Source organism: Zeus faber, assembly GCF_960531495.2.
Source record: "Zeus faber genome assembly, chromosome: 7".
NCBI lineage: Eukaryota > Metazoa > Chordata > Actinopteri > Zeiformes > Zeidae > Zeus > Zeus faber.
The window spans coordinates 20312355-20332354 of NC_137203.1; the positions used below are offsets into that span (position 1 = coordinate 20312355).

General features: G+C 45.4%; 2 protein-coding genes across 2 annotated transcripts in view; both read right to left on the minus strand.

Annotated features, from left to right (window-relative positions):
- arb2a (ARB2 cotranscriptional regulator A) overlaps positions 1-13309 on the minus strand; it is a gene marked incomplete at its 3' end in the record, with an annotated part of 168205 nt that extends 154896 nt beyond the window's left edge. Inside the window, exons 1-4 of the mRNA XM_080003917.1 lie at positions 13241-13309; positions 12620-12766; positions 11450-11551; positions 6619-6719 (exon numbers count right to left, since the gene is read on the minus strand). Of these exons, the coding sequence (XP_079860043.1) occupies positions 6619-6719; positions 11450-11551; positions 12620-12725 (309 nt within the window). The 5' untranslated portion in view covers positions 12726-12766; positions 13241-13309. The remainder of the gene's footprint in view (positions 1-6618; positions 6720-11449; positions 11552-12619; positions 12767-13240) is intronic.
- A 2669-nt stretch (positions 13310-15978) lies between these two features.
- Positions 15979-20000, minus strand: part of kiaa0825 (KIAA0825 ortholog) — a gene marked incomplete at its 3' end in the record, with an annotated part of 135950 nt that continues 131928 nt past the window's right edge. The window contains exon 23 of the mRNA XM_080004249.1: positions 15979-16177. Within this exon, the coding sequence (XP_079860375.1) occupies positions 15979-16177 (199 nt within the window). The remainder of the gene's footprint in view (positions 16178-20000) is intronic.

Below are 20000 nucleotides of genomic sequence, written 5' to 3' on the forward strand. Positions count from 1 at the left end.
GTAACTGCACCCAGGAAAGAAGAAGCCCCTCTTTTCCAGAGAATAGAGATGAGAGAGGGAGAGAGAGTGAGAGTGAGAGAGAGAGAGGGGGGAAAAAAAGAAGACAGGAAAGAAGAAAATCCCCAGAACAATGCTGCTGCACAACACAAGTGAGAGGGAGAGATGAAGAGAGAGAGAGAGAGAGAGAGAGAGAGAGAGAGAGAGAGAGAGAACAAGAGAAACAAGACAATGAGCTCCAGAGTACCAGGCAATAAAAAGGTTGTTTATTTTAAGTCTGCCTCGTGTACCAACAGACGGTGGTATTAAATTAGGGCCTATTGTTGTGATTTGGGGGGGAATCTGTTGATCCGTGTGAGAAACAAAGCGAGGGGGAGAGCGGAGAGAAGGGTATGTATGGCACATCACTCAAACTAGTCTTTCTCTTTGACTTTATATAAACAGCCCCCCACCCTCCCCAGGCAGCACGACAGTGACCTTGTGGTAATGACTCATATCTGAGCCCGAGTCCTAAAAGTGTCCCAATGACGTCCTCGTAAAAAGGTCAATTCGCTATTCACCGACGCCGATCTGCCCCTAACTTCCTTTCCGTCCCACTCTCTTTAATCAGAGGCGTTCTTTTGAAAGGCAGCGTGGTTTCCTGGGGTCCAGACTGTCATTCCCCACGGGCTCAGTCGCGTCTTGTCGTAAAAAATACCCGTGTGGACTCTCCGGTGTCTTGTGCCTTTTCTTTTGAACAGAATTGTGCAGTGGATGACAAAAATAAGAACAAAAAAAAGACAAGCGTCGGTTAAAAATGTATAGAGGGCTCCTTCCGGCCGGCTCGCGGAAAACGCTCGGCCGTGCCGCGCTCGAGGGGGGTCGGGAAATCCGAAACTTCCGAGTCGGAATTTGTGGGCAGATCGCTTGGACCCGAGTTTGCTGAGATAACAGACCTGATGTCAAGGCAACATGGCGGAACAAAGCTCCTTTTGTATGGGTTTTTATTTGAAAAGTCCTCTAACTTTGATTTTTAAACTACTCTGTAGTTTTCCTGTTGTATTAACTTAGGTTTTGCGCCCACGTTTTCCTTCACAGAAGCAATGGAACACATTCAGCTTAAGAGTGGGAACGACCGACTCAGAATGACTGATTTCCGAGTTCCAATGAAACACAGCATCCTTTTGTGGCAAGCGGGGTTTAGGGCTGCAGGAAAAAAATATCTTAATTTAAATTTAAAAAAAATTGAACTATTCGAATGCTGAAATTGCCAATAAATAAATCTGATTTATTTATTTAATTGCTAAGAAATGTTTTGGCTAACGTTAGCGAATCAATACACAGGTGATGAGCAATAGAGTTTAATATAAGTTCATCCAGTTAGTTGCACAGTGAACACACATTAGAGAGAAATATTCCCGGTAACAGTTTGCAAAGTCCACATCGGCGGAGACGCACGGCGCGTTCCCCTCTCCTCCGGTATTTCACCGTGTGTACAAGGGAGAGTGCTGCGCCTTTGACCAGAAAGTCCGATAATTCCACAGATGTGGTGATGAAAGTGGGACATAAAGCCGGCCATCACCGAATGTCCTCTAGTGCAGAGGTTCCCAACCGCCGGCTTGCGGACTGCGCTGGGCCGTGGGGCATTGGCCACCGGACCATGAGAACACGGGCAGGATTTTTTTCAGTGATCTGCTCCACAGCAGCGGGAAACAGCGTCAATTAAATATATCAAGAGTTTTTATTTGCTTTGTTTGGAGAAAAGATCACTCTGACCGAGCTGCGGAACCATGCGGAACCCTCCCGCCACCAACAAAATTTGAGCATTAAAATGTGAATGTATTCGAAAAAATTGAAAATAATAAAGCATACAAATTTGAATCAGATAATAGAGGAATATCTGCAGCCCTAAAGTGGGTGGAGCATTGTATTAAACTGCCAATGTTCTTGCTGATAAGCAAATCCTGTTCGTTAGTTAGTCAGTTATATAGAGGCATTAAATATAATTGACACAGGTCAGTAGTAGATCGCTCTCTCCCTCTCTCTCTCTCCCCCTCTGTCGCCCCCTCCCTCTCTCTCTGCCACCAGTATTATAGTATTGGAAAGTGTTTGGTGAGTGGTGAAGTGATGGCAGCCAGTGAATCGGGGCAGACAGCTGTCATTTAGAGTCCCTCTTTAGAGACGTCCCCTTAGCTCGCCATTAAAGTGGCCAGCGACTGGGTTTGGGCATGCGTGCGTGCGTGTATGTGTGTGTGTGTGTGTGTGTGTGTGTGTGTGTGTGTGTGTGTGTGTGTGTGTGTGTGTGTGTGTGTGTTGGTGCACAGAACTGTTCCCTCTGGGTACGGCGCTGGCTGCCTGTCTCCAACTGCAGGAGAGACACACACACTCTCCATTCATGTACTGCACCTCCAAAATGTGTGTGCACGATCATACGAGCGAGTAGGAAATGCAGAGAGAGGGAGGGAGAGAGAGAGAGAGAGAGAGAGAGAGAGAGAGAGAGAGAGAGAGAGAGAGAGAGAGAGAGAGACAGATAGACAGAGAGAGAGAAAGCTTTCTAATTCAGCCATCTGGCTAGCCTTACTTAATTACAATATTCGGTGTGTGTGTGTGTGTGTGTGTGTGTGTGTGTGTGTGTGTGTGTGTGTGTGTGTGTCTGTGTGTGTGTGTGTCTGTGTGTGTGTGTGTCTGTGTGTGCGGCTGTGAATGCAGGAGACGCATGCACATGGATTTCTGAGTGGCTGCCAATCCACAGATGCAGGCAGCGAAAAAGAGAACCCTCATTTATTAACAGCTTATAGATCTCCATCTGGGCCAGAGCCTCGGCGTGTCTCCTATCAGAGAGATTCATCACTGTATCACACAAATTAAGACCACGACTGACACCTACAAGGCTGAGGTGACCTGGTGCCACTGAGCAGATCAGCGCCGACAGCCATTGGCGGGGGCAACAACCAGAAATGGCACTCAAAACTCATACGACGACCGCAACTACTACGAGGCTCCCAGCCACCAGGAAGTGCAACAGAAAAGGGGTTGAATGTATTGCTAACGCACAGAAAAAGTCAATGTGTAGGTTTGATGAAAAAAGAAACACAGGCAAGAAGAGCCTCTGAGAGGCTCGGGTTTGACAGAACTTCCTCTTCATACTCCCGTGGCAGAAAAGGAGATGTGTTTCCGTCGTGTTTTTTTGTAAGTACAAGGGGACGCGCCAGATATGCCACAGCCAGAATACGCACAGTAACAAGTCCAAGTACAAGGTCAATAAAGGTTCGGACATTTTGGAGCCGGATCCCTTGTTTGGAGCCCATTTTCTGACTGGCGCTCTACCTCCTGCAAGGTGCTGGTACTACACGCTAAAACCTTTTTGCATGTAATGCCAGCAACCGGCAACGACCCACGCCATAACTTCCCAAACTCGCGACTTCATACAACTAATTATTAAATGGTGCATGGCGACTTGCAATGGGACGCATTAGCACGACTGCAGTCCGCCTGAACTTTTAAGAACGCCTCACTCCTTTCCTTGCGGTGCAATATGTTGATAGGCCTGGATAAAGACCTCAAATAGAGTCGCCAACGTGAGCTCCGCCGAATCACCTTCATCGTCTCGTCTTTGCATTCAAAATAAAATATATAGCACCGCGCGTGCGAGTTGGTGTGTGATGTGGGACCAGAATTCCCCCATAATAAGATGCCCTTGCATTTCAACCTGAAGTCACTCGCTCTGCCTCTCCTCTTGCTTGGAGGCCACCACACCAACCTCCTCCTCATCCACCCTCCTTCCATCCCTCCATTCAGACCAGGCTGAAGTGCAAATTGGACATCTGGTGCTGTGATGTGTCTGACAATACAGCTGCCATCTCCGCCACATAAGCACACACACATGTACATGTGCACGCCACGCACGCATGCACGCACACACACACACACACATACACACGCACACACACACAGACACACACGCCTGTGCACCCAACGGAGGGCCGTAAAGAGAAAAAAAAAAAAAAAAAACAGAATAAAAGACGGAAGAGGGGAGGAGGCAGAGTGACAGAGCGACAGTGCCAGGGGTGGACGCATTGAGGGCTCCTCCCGTCCTTGCTCCGAGTCTGAAAGACTCCCAGGATGCATTGTGGGTAGGTGAGACCCCTTTTCAGGTGGCTGGCTGATGGAGGGCAATGGGGGTCGTTCTGGAGCGGTATTGTCCCCACGGCGGGCCTCTCGGCGGAGGGGCTCCATCTAGTTTTTTTTTTTACCCCCACTCTCTCTCTCTCTCTCGCGGAAACCTTCAACGGCTCGACGTGCACCCGCCAGAGCGGGTGCACGTCTGCCTACGCAAGTCGCCGTTCTGTCGGCGCCGAAAGCGACTGTGTGGCGGGGGAAAAAGTCTGTCATCCCGACCGAGAGCGAAAGGAAAAAGAGAGAGATGAACTGAGAAAGAGGACGCACAATGGCATAAAGATAGCTATTCAGGTAAAAATACACCCCGGTGTGTCATCCAAAGGCACACAACGCATGTAAGCGCACACGTCAACACACACACACACACACACACACACACACACACACACACACACACACACACACACAGAAATGCGCTGACAAAGTGCCGTAACCTACTTTGCCTACAGAAGATACACCATTCAGCGTCTCTGTCTATTTATAATGGCGAGCCTTTTCTCAACCGCTAAGGGAACATGCTTTTGTATTTGTGCGGGGCGCACCGAAGAGGTACAGTATTCCTTTTTGTGAATCATCTAAGACCTAAAAACAACAGATGGATTATCACGCTTATTCAGGTACTGCTCTTTATATCCAGACAGTTAATCTCCCGCAGCACGGCTCAAAATCTCCTCTCATTATACAAGCTCATATCAACCCCTCTGATTGACACCTTTTCCTTTTATTCTCCTGTGAAGAAGATGCTTCCGCCTGTTATTTAAAAGGAGGAGAGAAAAAAAAAAAAAAAAAAGGAGGACAAAATGAATAAAATTAGCATACGTCGTCCTTGATGATTTCGTTCTTTCTTCCGAATCTTTGGCCCCCCTCGGATGCCCGGGTTCAGCTAGTTTAAATGTCTCTGTGTTCTTCCAGGGCCCTCGCTCACCTGCTACCAAATGTTTGCTTCTGCAGACCTTTTAGATGTCGGGAGATAGCGGCTGAGCATGCAGAAGAAAAGAAAGGGTGGGGGGGAAGCCTTCACACAAGGCTGGATCTCAAAGGAACTATACCTGCATTAGGAATAATAACAAAAAAAAAAAAAAAAAAAAAAAAAACAGGTAATCCCACAAATGGGTCCATCGCTTTGCTTTGAACTTCAAAGAATGAGCACAACAATTAAAAGCAAAATAGCGGGGGGATATGAATAAAAATAAATAAATAAGAAAGATTACAAAAGAACAACATTTGTCTCATTATCTTTATGCATATTGCATGTGGTGGAACTGTGGGAGTTACGAGGAGGTGAACTTTGGGATGAACATAAGGGAACCCAATTGGATGGCTGTACAAATTGGAAGCTAGGGACAATATGCAGGAAAGTTACTGCACAACAAATACTGCAGTACAATAGGGTGCTATTTCAGGGTGACCAGCGTGATGCTGCCGTGACCATTAACTACGCTATAGGGTCTAAATGTAGTACAAGGTAAAGGTAAAAGACATTTAAACCTCGCCATCCCTGATCATCCAGTCCATACTGTCCATACCGCTATCCATGTGACCGTTCGGACCAATTGCAGACGGGGGCGTGTCTGTCTCACAGCGTCTCATTGAAATGTGTCGCACTGATCAAGAAGTTGTCTTTCGCTCCCGACAAGGACCTGGACAACAGGACACGCATCCGTACCTCTCAATCTGTCAAGCTATTCCATAAATGTTCTATTCTAATGGCTGAGGCACGTCTCTTTGCTGCCTTAGTTCACACAGTTCAAAAGTCTTCTCTTCCTAATCACGTCCCATATGTTGAGTCCAACATCCCCTTTAGATGGTGGGAGAAAGTGTCTGGAACACAAAAGAACTAAAGTGGCCTTCTTTGTCTCCAGCAGGTTTCTTTGCAAGTGGAGACTAATAAAAGCAGGGCGTATATTTTAGGACGCCTATCTGTTCTGAGGCACAGGGAAATAAAACTGAGAACATTTTTTTTTTTTTTTTCAAAGGACCTTTGTAGTTTCTTAAACATGAAAGGACAAATAACGCAGCTATACACCGATTAGGGCACGTGCGGAAGAAGCCAGGGCTGCTGGGACTCCTCGACGTCCCGTTTGGAACAACATAACATAACGTCCATCCTTGTCATTTGGACATACAGCAATTTAAAACTACAGACAACTGTCAATTTTTTCTAGGTACAGGTCCAGTTACAGCAGACAAGGCTCCTCCCAAACACATGACGCTGGATAACTATGACTGAGGACATGGGACCTGGGAGGTTCTCGAAACCTCAGGCCACTTGTGCTCTTAACGTGTAGAACTGAGGACCACTTCTCTAAAATGGCACCGGCAAAGAGTAAAACTGTACTACTACAGTAGCAGTAAGTGCATTGGCATGTAGGACATTTTCCACGGGGGAAAAAAAAGGGATGAAAAGGCCGGAAAAAAACGTCCGACAAAACTTTGCGGTTTGTGCGAACGTCAGTCACCCACCTCTCCAAGAGCTTCATAGCGTTTCTGGTTCCAGCGGTGAAGGTCCTCTCTGGCGTTAAACGCAAAGGCTTCTCCTGTCTTCACGTGTCTGAGCTGACCCTCTGAGGAAGGAAGACAGAGAGAAGGAACTTTGTGAATTAAAAACCCATTTCACCATCCAAATGTACAAATATAAAATACCAATAGTTAAAGACCTGATATGGTCTCTGTACTATGCAACGCATGACATTCTGTATGTGTGTGTGCGGGTGTGCGAGCGCGTGTGATTTGGGTTCGACTGCTGGCAAGCCGCACCGTGGTCCAACCTGCCAAACGAAGCCAACCTGCCTTGACCTTCACCACGTCTTTATTTGATTGCCATTACTTCTTACTCCCTTTGTTCCCCCTGCGCTGCCTCCATCCCTCCCGCCCCCATCTGGCAGGTACGGCGCCTGTGGACGCAGCATTCTTGCAGTCACGACTCCAACGGCCTTCTGGGAAGTCTGGCAAGACCGGACCTGGACAGCTGGTGCAAAGAGATGCCCCCGCCACCGCCAACCACCATGCTCTTCTGTTCATTTTTTTTTTTTTTTCCTCTCTCTCTCTCTCTCTCTCTCTCTCTCTCTCTCTCTCTTTCTCTTCGTCCCTGTTCCCTCCAGTTCACCCACCAAGGACTATAGTGAGTGAATACCACACAGAGATAGGTGGCATTGCAGCCTCGGGCCATTTTGTTGTACTCCGTGGAGACTACTTTCAAATTCTCAGTCTTCAGTGTATCCACTCAAACATACGCACAAAAAACACACATAGTACACACACGAGACACGGGATAAAAGTTCGGGACTATTAGTACTCTTGTTATTTATCTATTTGTTCCACCCCCCCTCCTTTTTTTTTTTTTTTTTAATAACCAATTACCCATGTTGCAGCCGTGGCAACCCCGACGTTTCTGCTTCGGCAATGAGCCCATCGATCCTGCCGTTGACGCCGGGACCCAATAAAAAACACTAAGGAGTGTTAAATTTAATTTTGACCTTCACGACTGCGAAACCAAGGAGGAGCTTAACCAGTGGGGGGAAAAAATAAAGTACTGTACACATACTTAACCCAAACAGCCAGGGGGCTCCCATACTTTCGCAGTTATTGCGAGATGAGAGGGATCCCAGCTAAAAGATATAAATAAATATTTCGAATATCTTTTGAAGATAATGGAATACATAAGTGTTTTTTTTGGGGGGGGGGGGGGGTTGTTGTTGCATTTTAACCAGCCCTTCTTTTAAATTGCTCCTATTTTTAATGCGCTATCGCTGTGATAAATCCTTGCATGGCTAATACATCGTACTACTCAGTACATGTAATACATGTATTACAGGGATTGCTTTGCAGGATGGTTGTTAAGGCCACGTGTAACGCTCGTCCTCTCCTTGCTTTTCCCCATCACCTCATATTAAAAGCAGCGCCGGTGCCTGAGAGGCAGAGCGGGAGAGAAAAAGGGCGGGAGGCATAAAAAAAAAAAAAAAAAAAAAGGTACCTTGAAGAAATCAATTATGCATTCATGGAAGGGGCTGAGGATCTAAACACTGTTGCCTAACAGTAGGGGGAAAAAAAGGAGGAAGTATAATGAAACCCCTTACAGTGAGGGTTAGGGCGTGATGGTGACGGCGTGTATGAAGGGGGGGGGGGGGGGGGGTGTCGGGGGAGAGAGGGGAATCAGCTCCGTCGCTCCCCACCTCCCAAAATACAGTGCGTCCTCAGAGGAATACCGTTTTCTCAACTTTTCTTCCTCTTTACCCCCCCCCCCCCCACCCCTTTCCTTTACGGGCCATAATTAGCATTCTGTTCTCAATTTGGCCGCTTAATTAGGTGTACATAACCTTGGATTTCAAGTAATGGAAAAAAAAAAAACGCGAGGCCGGCGAGATGAAGCCATCATCTTCAGTGATTAAGATACCTACAGAACCATTGTACACAGGCCACGTCCGTATTCCCTCCCATTACATGGTCAAATTAACATTTTGGTTCCACCTGCCTCGGACGAGGAGAGTGGAGCGGCGTCGCCGTAGAGACGCGTGACGGAGAGCCAGCTGACTGGCCACGGCACTCAAGGGGCCGGGGCCGCTTTAATGGAAACAATGTCCCCCTTTTTTTTTTTTTAAGAAAAGAGAATACACATTGGGAAATATGAATATATATGGCGTGTGTGCGTGTGCGTGCGCGTGCGTGTGTGTGTGTGTGTGTGTGTGTGTGTGTGTATTTGTGTGTGTGTGTGTGTGTGTGTGTGTGTGTGTCGGTGGGAACTAGCGTGGAAAAAGAAGAAAGCAAAAAGGCAAGAGTGACAGAAAGGACCAGAGGGATGAGCTTTAAAAAAAAAAAAAAAAAAAAAAAAAAAAACGACGGAGGGTCCGTGGCGGGTTGGGGGGTTGGGGGGTTGGGGGAGTGAAGGGAGTGAAGGGGGTGAAGGGGGTGAAGGGGGTGAAGCGGGGGAGGGGGGGCTGGCTCTGTTCTTAGAGTTATGCAAATGCTCCGTCAGATGGAGGCCAAGGCTGAGCAGGTTACTGACGGGCCGTAGAGTACACAACATGTCCCCCGCTCAGCCAGCGGAGACACTGACAGAAAGCATAGGGAAGAGGTGGGGGGGGGGGGGGAGAGAGAGAGAGAGAGGGGGAGAGAAAGGATGCCAGGAGAGCCAGAGACTCCCTATCACCTGCAGAATACTAAGAGACAAGAACATGGCCACCATCACACTCTGTTTTGTTCCCTTTCCGCCTGTTTTGGTGAAAATCATCCAGGGGAGAATCCTAAGGAGCCGTTACAATCGTGTGGCCCCAGCTCTGCTCTCCACTGCCAAACGCACGCCCGCCCGCACGCACGCACACACCCCACGCTGAACATGGAGACAGTTTTTTTACGTCATTAATTCAACAACAGTGAAATTACTCGGAATAAAACCGTAATTAAAGACTGAAGCGCATTCAACGGCCACAGCTGTTTGATGCACGCGAGGCACTGGCGAAAGCATTGCAGCTGCTTTAATGTTCCAACACAGTCTCAAATGCTTGTTTCACAAGAGGATTGGTCATTTAACAGATTCTGAGTTTTTAGGGAACCTATCTTTTTATTTTTTATTTGTTTAACCTGTGCTGTCAGCATGCTGGGCATACAGCACTGAGTGTTTGTATGCCATTGCATCTAGGACAGGAGTTAGTCTGCAAGTGGAGTTCAAGTTCTCAACCTGCAATGCACCTCTTTATTAATTCTTAAATCATCAAGAACTGCTGCAATAACTCTGTTCTGTGGACGACCTGTGGGATAATAAGAGCGCAGCTTTTTTATTGTACAGAACCACCCACCAATTCCCCTCTTTGAGGAACTATTTTACCATGTTTGGGTCGATAAACAACTAATAACTACTCCAAGAGGGGGAAAATCACCACGGGTGAGAGAAATAAACATAGAACCTACAACAAGTCCACTGAAAAACATAAAAATCAGGAAAAACAGAGTTAATTAAGTCCAGGAAAACTGGAAGAGCAACTGGTCACGTGGCCTCTTTCTGTCATAGTTATGGCAGAAAATGAGGAAGAAAAGGAGAGGAACGTAACCAGGACGGTGTTGGGGTGTGTTCAAAGCAGGTGTTGCCCACCCGGCCCCACGCAGCCGACCAGACGCCGCACCCGGCCACGGGGGCCAGAGCGCCCATCCACGTAGCCGAGTGTGCTCACCCGATGCCAGCAGGCCACCAGATATATGGGCCCACCACCACCCGCAGCAGAGAAGCCGCGCAGCGGGAGCAAAGGCCGTCAGCCGCCCCCCACACCCCAACTCGCTCCCACAAGGGCAAGCGGCCCCCCCAGGGGCCCCCGGAAGGCACCCGCAGCTCTCCGGCCCACCCGGCCGCCCCCCCGGCCAACTACGCCCCAACACCGACCCACGAGCGAGCCGCCATCCCGGAAAACCCGGGAGCTCAATGTGCGCTGTTGGCAATTGCAGTTAAAATTGCGGGGTGTGGGGGTGCGAGTCCTCCAAGCAAGTCGAACCCCAATCACCCGCAGCCCTCCTGCTCCGGTGGAGTGCTGTTCAGAGTAAGAGAGTAAGATTGTTGTGCGAGTGTATGTGTTCCAAACTAATATGAGTGGGATTAAAACATTTGTTGTCATTGTGTTTTATCCTTTGTTTCATTCTGAAAGTGGATTGAAATATATCATAAATCAGTTGTTATAACCTGATTATGTCTACAGACACTGATCAGAGAGAACAAAATTCCGGGACATTTTTTCATTTATTTTAAAGTTATTAACATCATGTTTTATCCCTAATGACCTAATCCCTAATCTCCTGAACTGAGAGGGCATAAAAAATATGAATATTCATGAGCTGACTTTTGACAGGCAGGTACAATCTTGCTCACCAGCCAATCACAAGCGAGAATTGGAAAGGTTCATTTTAAGCAACCTCAGCTCAATTGGTGGGCGTAGTTTCTTTATATGGGCATGGTTTCCTACTCTGATGCTGTGATATGATTGGCTGAATGTAACTTCGTGTATCTGATGATAATGACATACTGATGAGAATTGGACTAAGATTACATGAACGAGGGGGCACTCTTTTAAAAAATGAAAGACAGAAATACCAACTTCTAACTTTAATAAATACCTTTTTTTTTTAAAGAGGCGGAGCAAAATGCATGATGGGTAAAGTTATAAGTGAAACTTCGGCTCCATGTAATCTTGTCTTCTAATGAATAAAATGTATCGATTCAATTTTCAAAATAGGTGCCTAAAAGAATGAGATTAGACCTTACTGTGAATAGTTTTTAAAAGCCTAAATACCCTCACGCCCGGAGTTGACTTACTTTCATTGAAGGCGTACTCAAACTCCTCCAGCGTTTTGGGGAAGCTGAGCGGGGGTTCATCTTTCTTCATCAGTTCGTCCAGGTCGATTCTGGAGAGCAGGTCTGACAGCACACGGAGGAGAGGTCAAAGGTCGTTGGCAAAGACTCATAATTGCTTTCCCTCAAATAAGTGGTCTCAAATTGGGGATGGACCAACACTGCTTTATCACCGTTTTCCCATTTCACACTTTTGGATTCCGAGTTCCTACTCGGCCTGAAGCTTCGGTACCGGACGAAACCAAATCCAAACACGTGGATCCATTCATTTTTACTGACCAGTACATTTATAGACATCTAAGTTCTTCGCCTGGAAAAAAAACATCCGTCACATTCCGAACTACCTCAAATATTTATAAAATAAAGGTCCTAGGACTTTGATCAGGCAAATGGATCGAAATATTGTAAGCGCGGGTTAAGCGACGCCTGTTTCCCCACAGAAGGGTTTTCTTGGTGTTAAAAAAACAGCCATATCAAGCTTTTCTTGAATATCCTTGCTCTGGCTCCTCCGGATACTGTTGCCAATAGCACAATTTTCCCTGGTCTCGCCAACTGTGCTTTTATCATTCCTTCACCTGTAACCTAGACTTTGAGGGGAAAGCCGCTACTCTGGCGAGAGTAAATGTAAACTTTTTTTTTTATCAATGTTGAAAAAAAAAAACCAGCACTGTCGGAAAAGCTGTGGAGAAGTTATGCAATGTGAGATATGAACTCCCCAAATCATGTGGGAGCTGTGTGGGAGACACAGAAATTAGGTGGGGTTTTTTGGGGGGTGTTTTTTTATGGAAATGAGTGGGCTGATGCCTCATCCAGTTGGAACCACGGACCTAAAACACCCAAATCCGTAAGAGTATATTAGCAGCTGACAACAGAAAGGTGCCTCCATTTGATCTCCACATTCGTTTCCACGTTAGTTTCAACGTCAGAAACGCTCCAAACCCTCAAAACACCGATTTATCAACTTATTTGAACGTGGGGCGTGATATTACATAATCAGTGCATTTCATTTTCAATGAATTAGTCGGATAACTACGTTACAGGGCGATACCCAGTGTTCTCCTTCAATCCCGGCCCCCACAACCAAATGTGTGATTTTGTTTTTGATTCAGCGTGAACCCGTGGCTCTCATCTCACCTTTGAGCGCCGTCGTTTTCTCCCTCTCCTCCTGACCCGCCACCTGAGCCATAGTGATCCACAGAACGCAGAGGCCTCGTACCAGACCAGGGGGGTGAGCGCGCATGGGTCTCCCGCCGCCAACACGTCGCTGAGGTCCTACAGTACCTGTTGGGTCGGAAAGCACAAAAAATCAAAAGTCACGGACGAGACTGGCAGTCCGTTTGTGCGTTTCACAGGGATGCGTCTCGGCGCTTTTACGGGCCTTCGTATGTGCACGTTAATTAGAATTTTTCTTTTCTTCGTAAATATCGACGGATCAGTGGGAAGCCTACACATGCATTTCAGACCTCAGTGCAGTTTTGATTGAAGGTGGTTTGGTGATAAAACAGCCGAGGTGAAACGTGTGGTAACAGGCTGCAAAGCCTATTACCGCACGTTTCATAAGGTACTTGACTCACTTGGAAATGTATGTATTACGATTGCAAGCGATAGAGCTCTCTTAGTATACCCCCATTCTATACACTGTACATACAGAAATAATAACCCTGTGCACACACACACACACACACATTCATATACATGCATACTGTCTATTGTTTTGCTTATATTATTGTGTTTATATATTTTAGATTGTTGTACCGTCTTCTGATTTAGATTCGATGTGTTATGTTTGACTCTTGCTCCTCTGTTTGGCACTGCTTTTGGAGCTGATCACCCCCACCCGCCCCCGCACCATTCACGTGACGGATGGAGTATCACGGATCCTCTAAACATGTTCTGTGCAAAGACGACCCCTCGTCCACCTGCTCGGCTCCTGAACACGACGCGGGCTGCACGCATGTAAACAAACGCTCAGGCGAGGCACGGGGGGGGGGGGGGGGGGGGGGGCATCGAGCTCCGCAGGCTGCTGCGGAAACACGCGTGTGCTTCTATAAAGCGGCGGGAGACGTTGCGCTCCCCCTCTTAGTTTGGGACTCACGGACCATCGGGCCGGACGCGCGCGTCCACTCTGCTGCTCCGCTTCCGAGTTGTTTTCCCAAACAGGAAGCACTCTGCGGCGCGCGGAGCGGAGCGGGACGCTTCCGGGTTACCGGGGCAACCGACTAGAAGGTCCATTTAAAGGGACAGTAGCACCATTTCGACAGTGCCCTGATCCGAACCCACATTTTCACATACGTACACATACAAATGACACATGTTGGCAGATAAACTGTGTGATTTTATATATACATACATATATAATCATTTTTTTATGTATTTATTTATTTATTCATTTATTCAAATACATATTTATTAAATGTACTTTTTGAACTTTAACCCACAAATTATATATTTTGGCAGATTAACCTCATATATACATATATATAAGTATGTGTAATAAATAAATATATATATAATATTCTATTTACAAAATTAACTTTTTTATTTTGCTGTTTTACTTCTCTCAAAACTGTTTACTTTGGTTGAACGCAAGGACATCAGTTCACGTCAGGAATGAAACCAGTCACATTCAATATGAATCACACCAACTTGGCCTTTGTTGTCCTCGAACATTAATTTGGTCCCCTGCGATTCGTTTTAGTCATTCACAAGATTTGTTCGCGACGAACGCATCTCAGTTCAGGGTTTTCCTTTGACCTCGCCCCAAAAGGGAACCTGCCGAAATCCGCCCCTCCCGATTAGATCGAAACACAAATCCGAAACGGCAGCAGGAACAGTGTTTACGCCGCGGGGATTCGCTGTTAGAATTTGAGCGAGATATATCAATTGAAATGGAAACGTGAAAAGTCAAAATGCCCTGGCATAACACTGCTTACCTAAAAAACAAAAAATAAAAAATAAAAAATAAAATAAAAAAAAGTGCTAAAATAAGCTTAGCATGTATAAAAAAAAAAAAAAAAAAGACAAAATTACGTTTCTGTGTGCCCGATAATCCCCAAATGAATACCGACTAATAGAATATTCATTTTCTTTCTTTATGATAAATCATTCTTTGTAATGACGCCGCTGAACCACGCTGTCAGCTTTTCCTGACACTTGCCTTGTGAAGGCATTACTTTTCTACAATGGGCACACAAACGGAAAAGCCAACAAATATTTAGGAAGAGACGGAAAAAAGGGTAGTGCGTGTGCGTGTGTGTGCGTGCGTGCGAAATCAGCATCACACAAATAAAAGTGATTATTTGGTCATGTGAAGTATGTATACACAGACCACTCGTGCTTTGATGCTCTTAAGCCTGATTCCAGAATTCAGTTGTCAAACACTTTGTATTTTTAAGTCGTTGGGTGATGGCAAATCAGGTTAAATAAAGCCACGTTCAATTCTAGAGCTGTAAATGTTTTATTGATGAAAAATCGTGTCTAATGTGATGACTGGGTCTGTACATGTGGTGTATACGTCAGGAAAGACTTCATAGAAATAACTTATTCATTGCACAAAGACCATATGAATTGAAGGGTGCACTGGAGAAAAAGAAGAATATTCAATGGAGGAGTCAGAATACACTTTTATTTCACATTTAATTCTAATGTATTCCATCCCCGTCACATACATAACAAAATACAGACAAACCCTAAAAGAAAATAAAAGTGCTACATGTGAAAAATATGTTTTTTCTCAGTTTACACAATTCTTCCATTGATAGTACATTGCGGGGCACATTTTGGGGACGCGGCGTAATCAAAAACACACATCCTGCGGCTTCCGAAAAGCACCGCTTGATGTTTGGCTTTCAGGAGCCAGGAGGAAGTCTGCTGACAGACACCGCCTAGAAAGAGGAAAAAAGAAAAAGCTCCAACTACCTCCGATGATCACACGCAAGCACACACACACGCACACGCACACACACACACACACACACACACACACACACACACACACACACACACACACACACACACACACCCTCTCTCCCATGCAAACAAACACTCGCTCGGCTTTTTTTCCAATGCAGGTTTGTGGAGATTGTTCTCTGAAAAAAAGATAAAGAATGTCACTGATCCAGCCGAGAAAAGTAGAAAGAATTTTGTCTGAAAACATTGCCCTCATCTACACACACACACACACACACACACATACACACACACACACACACACACACACTATTTTGTCTCACATTCTCTCACAACTGATAAAAACCACACACTTAAAGCCATGATATTTTTGCATACGTCCAAACACACGCACGCACGCACGCACGCACACACGCACACACACACACACTCTCATTCTTGTGCCGCTATCAAAGTGTCCTGCTACCATGTTTCTGGTGCACTTCTAAACCCCAAAAAAAAGTCAATTTGTCATCTGGAGACTTCCGCACATAATGGTGAGCATTTACAGCATTCTAAAAAAAAGTCAGACATGTGTGAGTTTTTCAACGCTTTGCAGGCGACGCCGGTGTTTCCCCCGCAGCTGCCTCCGTCTTCATCTTCGTCTGAGGAGCGTCTGGAGCCTCCTCCTCCTCCTCCTCCTCCTCCTCCCCGGGTCCACAGCTGCTGAGGAAGGAGTTCCTCAGCTGCTCCGCCAGAGCCCGTTCCTCGTCTTCCAGAGCAGCCCCGTCCTGCATCTCCCACCTGGAAGACAGGAAAGAAGGAACGTGTGATGAGGAGCAGGAGGGGAGGGGGGGAAGGCGGAGGCGCAAGAGAAGGAGGAGGAGGGGGGGCAGAAGGAGGAGGAGGAGCAAGATAAGGATATCAGACAGACAGACAGACAGACAGACAGACAGACAGACAGACAGACAGACAGACAGACAGACAGACAGACAGACAGACAGACAGACAGACAGATAGATAGATAGATAGATAGATAGATAGATAGATAGATAGATAGATAGATAGATAGATAGATAGGCCACAGGGGAGGGAAAATCACTCAGAAGTAATATTGTATATTCAGAGTTCACAAAATACAAAAAAAAATAAGTACTATTCAGCTCAAGAAATGTACAGGGTAGGTTTATGGTGGTATTTTTTTTCTTACAATTTACTTTACTATACATTTTTAAGCACTAATCTCCAGAATAAAAGGTACAGTAGTACTTTAAACTTTCCTCTCCTGTTAAGCGACCTTGGGTTTTTTGAAAGGCGCTATATCAATTTCAGTTATTATTATTATTATTATTATTACAGGCTTACTTTAGTATAAGAGGGTCTGTTAAATTGGGAAATAAAGTACTTTTAAATAAAGTAAAATACTTTTGCTTTGAATACTTTACATACATTTAAGAGCTTGAACTTGAACTTGAGCAAAAATGTCAATGGGGTACTGTCACTTTAAGAGTCATTTTGTGTCAGGGAATTTCAAGTAAAAGCTCTGAGTACTTCTTCCACCACAGCTAATATGATGTGGGTTGTTGTTTTTTCCACAATAGCAGGAATGTGCATTATATCAGGAATGTGCACTGAGCACGTATCTCTCTGATGTTGTCCTCCTTTTTGTCTCTCACACAAATACAGTGAGAATATCGCCGCCAGAGTGTTTGAAAGCTTCCCCTACTGCACGTAATGCGTTCCGACCTGCAGCATCGCCGCGGGAGACCCGCGCTGGCTCGCTACATCACGGAGAAACTTCCTGGCATCTCGCTGCATATTATGTGGTACATTAACATTACTCACCGACGGCTTCAATGAAAATAATATGTTCGCACACAAACAAATGCCTACACACACACACAGGAGCCATCTGCACTTAAATGATTACCATACTTAACACACACAAGTCAGCACACTCCTGCAGGATGGCTCTGAAGGATTCCAAACACCGCTGCAAGCAAACACTGCGACAAATACTCTGAACCTGACCATGTGTCTGTAGGTATTTGTCTGTCTGTCTGTAAATCTGTGTGTCAGTCTATTAACACATCAAATCTAACGCGCGGCGATATCCCCAAACAAAAACGTAATAAACGTATTATTTTGAAAATCCCCGCTAAGCCGACCAATTTTCAGCTTTGAGGAACACGTCCTATCAGATCAGTGTCGCTTTTTCTGTCCGGTTCATTCTCCTGGTGGTGTACCGCTTCTTTCTCTCCATTTCTCTCTTTCAATTTCAAAGGGCTTTTTTTTGGGATGGGAATCGTACGTTTTACGTTGCTGAAGCAGACGGAAAACGATCAGTGAAGAATATAACCAAAAATGAAAAAAGCAGAACATTTGAAATAATAATAAATAATAAAATAAATAAATATTACATAAATAATACAAATATATACTGTATATATATATATAAGTAATAAATCTTGTTAAAAATATCAAAAACATTTATATTAATATAGATATATTCAGATAAGAAAAGCTAACCCAAAGGTAAATAAATATAAAATAACAAAGAATCTCACTCTCTTTCTTGCTCTCTCACTTTCTCTCCCGCTCTCTCTCTGTTTGTGCACTGGAATATGAAGCCATCAAGGGCAGAGATGTTGTGATTCCCTCGTATTATTTCAATAGAGACGCCGGCTCCTTTGTGGAGCAACAGCGGTCAATGAGATCCATAAGAGTCTTCGCTTCACTCGCCCAACTGACGGCAGAACTAGACCCATCTGAGTGCAAATGATTGCATTTTTATTGCAATCCCAATGTCTCCTTTTATCCACACCCTCCGCATTTCTCCCCATATACCGCCCCTATCTTCAAACAGCCATAGCATAGGTGTGTATTTGAATATAGGGTGTGAGTGTGTGTGTGTGTGTGTGTGTGTGTGTGTGTGTGTGTGTGTGTGTGTGTGTGTGTGTGTGTGTGTGTGTGTGTGTGTGTGTGTGTGTGTGTGTGTGTGGGTGGGTGGGTGGGTGGGTGGGTGGGTGCGTGCGTGCGTGCGTGCGTGCGTGCGTGCGTGTGTGTGGTAGATGGGGGGGGGGGGGGGGGGGCTGGGCACTGACTGTTTCATGCATACAAAAGGCGCGGGGCCTCTCCATGAGGAGCCCTTCGATGAGTTCCATCACTGTGTCTATCTGGACGCGTCGGACGTCCTGAATCACCGGCTCTCCGCCACCGTCAGCGTGGTAATTACCGCCAATATGGGGTGGATCGGTCCGCTAGTTCCGCTCTCTGTTTATCTGTTAAGTCCGTCCCTCGCCCTCTCTCTCTCTATCCATCACAGAATGGATGGAATGGAATGGAATGTCCCCTGCGAGTTCACGCTAAAATCCTCCCCCAGGTGACTCCGGTCATTAGAAATCATACTTTTTTGTATACTTTACTGTATACTATACTCTTTTTTGTAATGTCATCATTTAGATAAAATGCGACCAAAAATATTGGTTAATAAGGAATACAACTTTTTTTATCACAAAAAAATTGTGGATTTAAATTTATATAGTAAACTGTAATAAGGATTTGCATGAACACTCATCTGCAGAAAAAAAGCTAGAGTAGCACTTTATGCCGTAGAATAGGCTTATTATAGACTGTTATATCAGGGCACTAGATAAAAGTAACAGAAAAGAACTTTTAACTTTTAATACTTAAGGTACATTTTTATATACTTTTAATTCAGTAGAAATGTTGACGTGCCACTTTCCTTTTTTACCATTTATCATTTTGTGTCTGGGTATTTGTACTTTCCCTGAAATAAAAGGGATTGAGTCCTTATTCCACCACTGGTGAATACACACGTGGACACATGCGGAAACACAGACAACACAAAAACCCATCAATTCATAAATGTCACACGTGTGCAAGATGCAGGCATGAAGGGAAAGAGAGAGAGAGGGAGAGCGAGAGAGCGAGCGAGAGAGCGAGAGAGAGAGAGAGAGAGAGAGAGAGGTGGGGAGCAAGGAAGGCACGCTAAAGGTTTTTCAATGTTTAATTTTCAAATAGGATTAAGCAGAATGACATTTAGCTGAAGGTTAGAGACTCAGCATTGTCTTAGCTGATATTGATATGCAGGAGGCGCCCGGCTTGTCACCGGGACAAACAGCGCTGATGAATGAGAAGCCTTTCCTCAGGAAGGTGTTAAGTGCAAATTTGTAAGGGGAGAGAGGGAGGTGGAGAGAGAGGAGTGGGAAGACAGTACACAGAGTTGGAGCCTGAATTTGCATGATAGGCTCCCGTGTACGCTGTCACTAGTTTATGTTGCCAAGAGTGTAAATTGTTCTGTAAACTATGGCTCGTGCATTCTTCACATTGCTTGATCTTGCGGTTAAAATAAATAAATAATTGGGGGGAGGGAAAAAAAAAAACAACCCAAAAAACAAAAAAAAAAACCATCTAATTTAGACGACCACAAACACAATGACGACGCCCCTTGGAATTGCCTAAGTAGACTAAAGTTGACAATAACTTCACGGTATCCTCGTTCCACCAAGTTTTTTTTGTTTTTTTTTTCCCCTGGGAATTTACATCTTAATAAGAGGAGTCGTACCCTTTAATTCTTATGGGCTCCGCTCATTTCTCATGCATT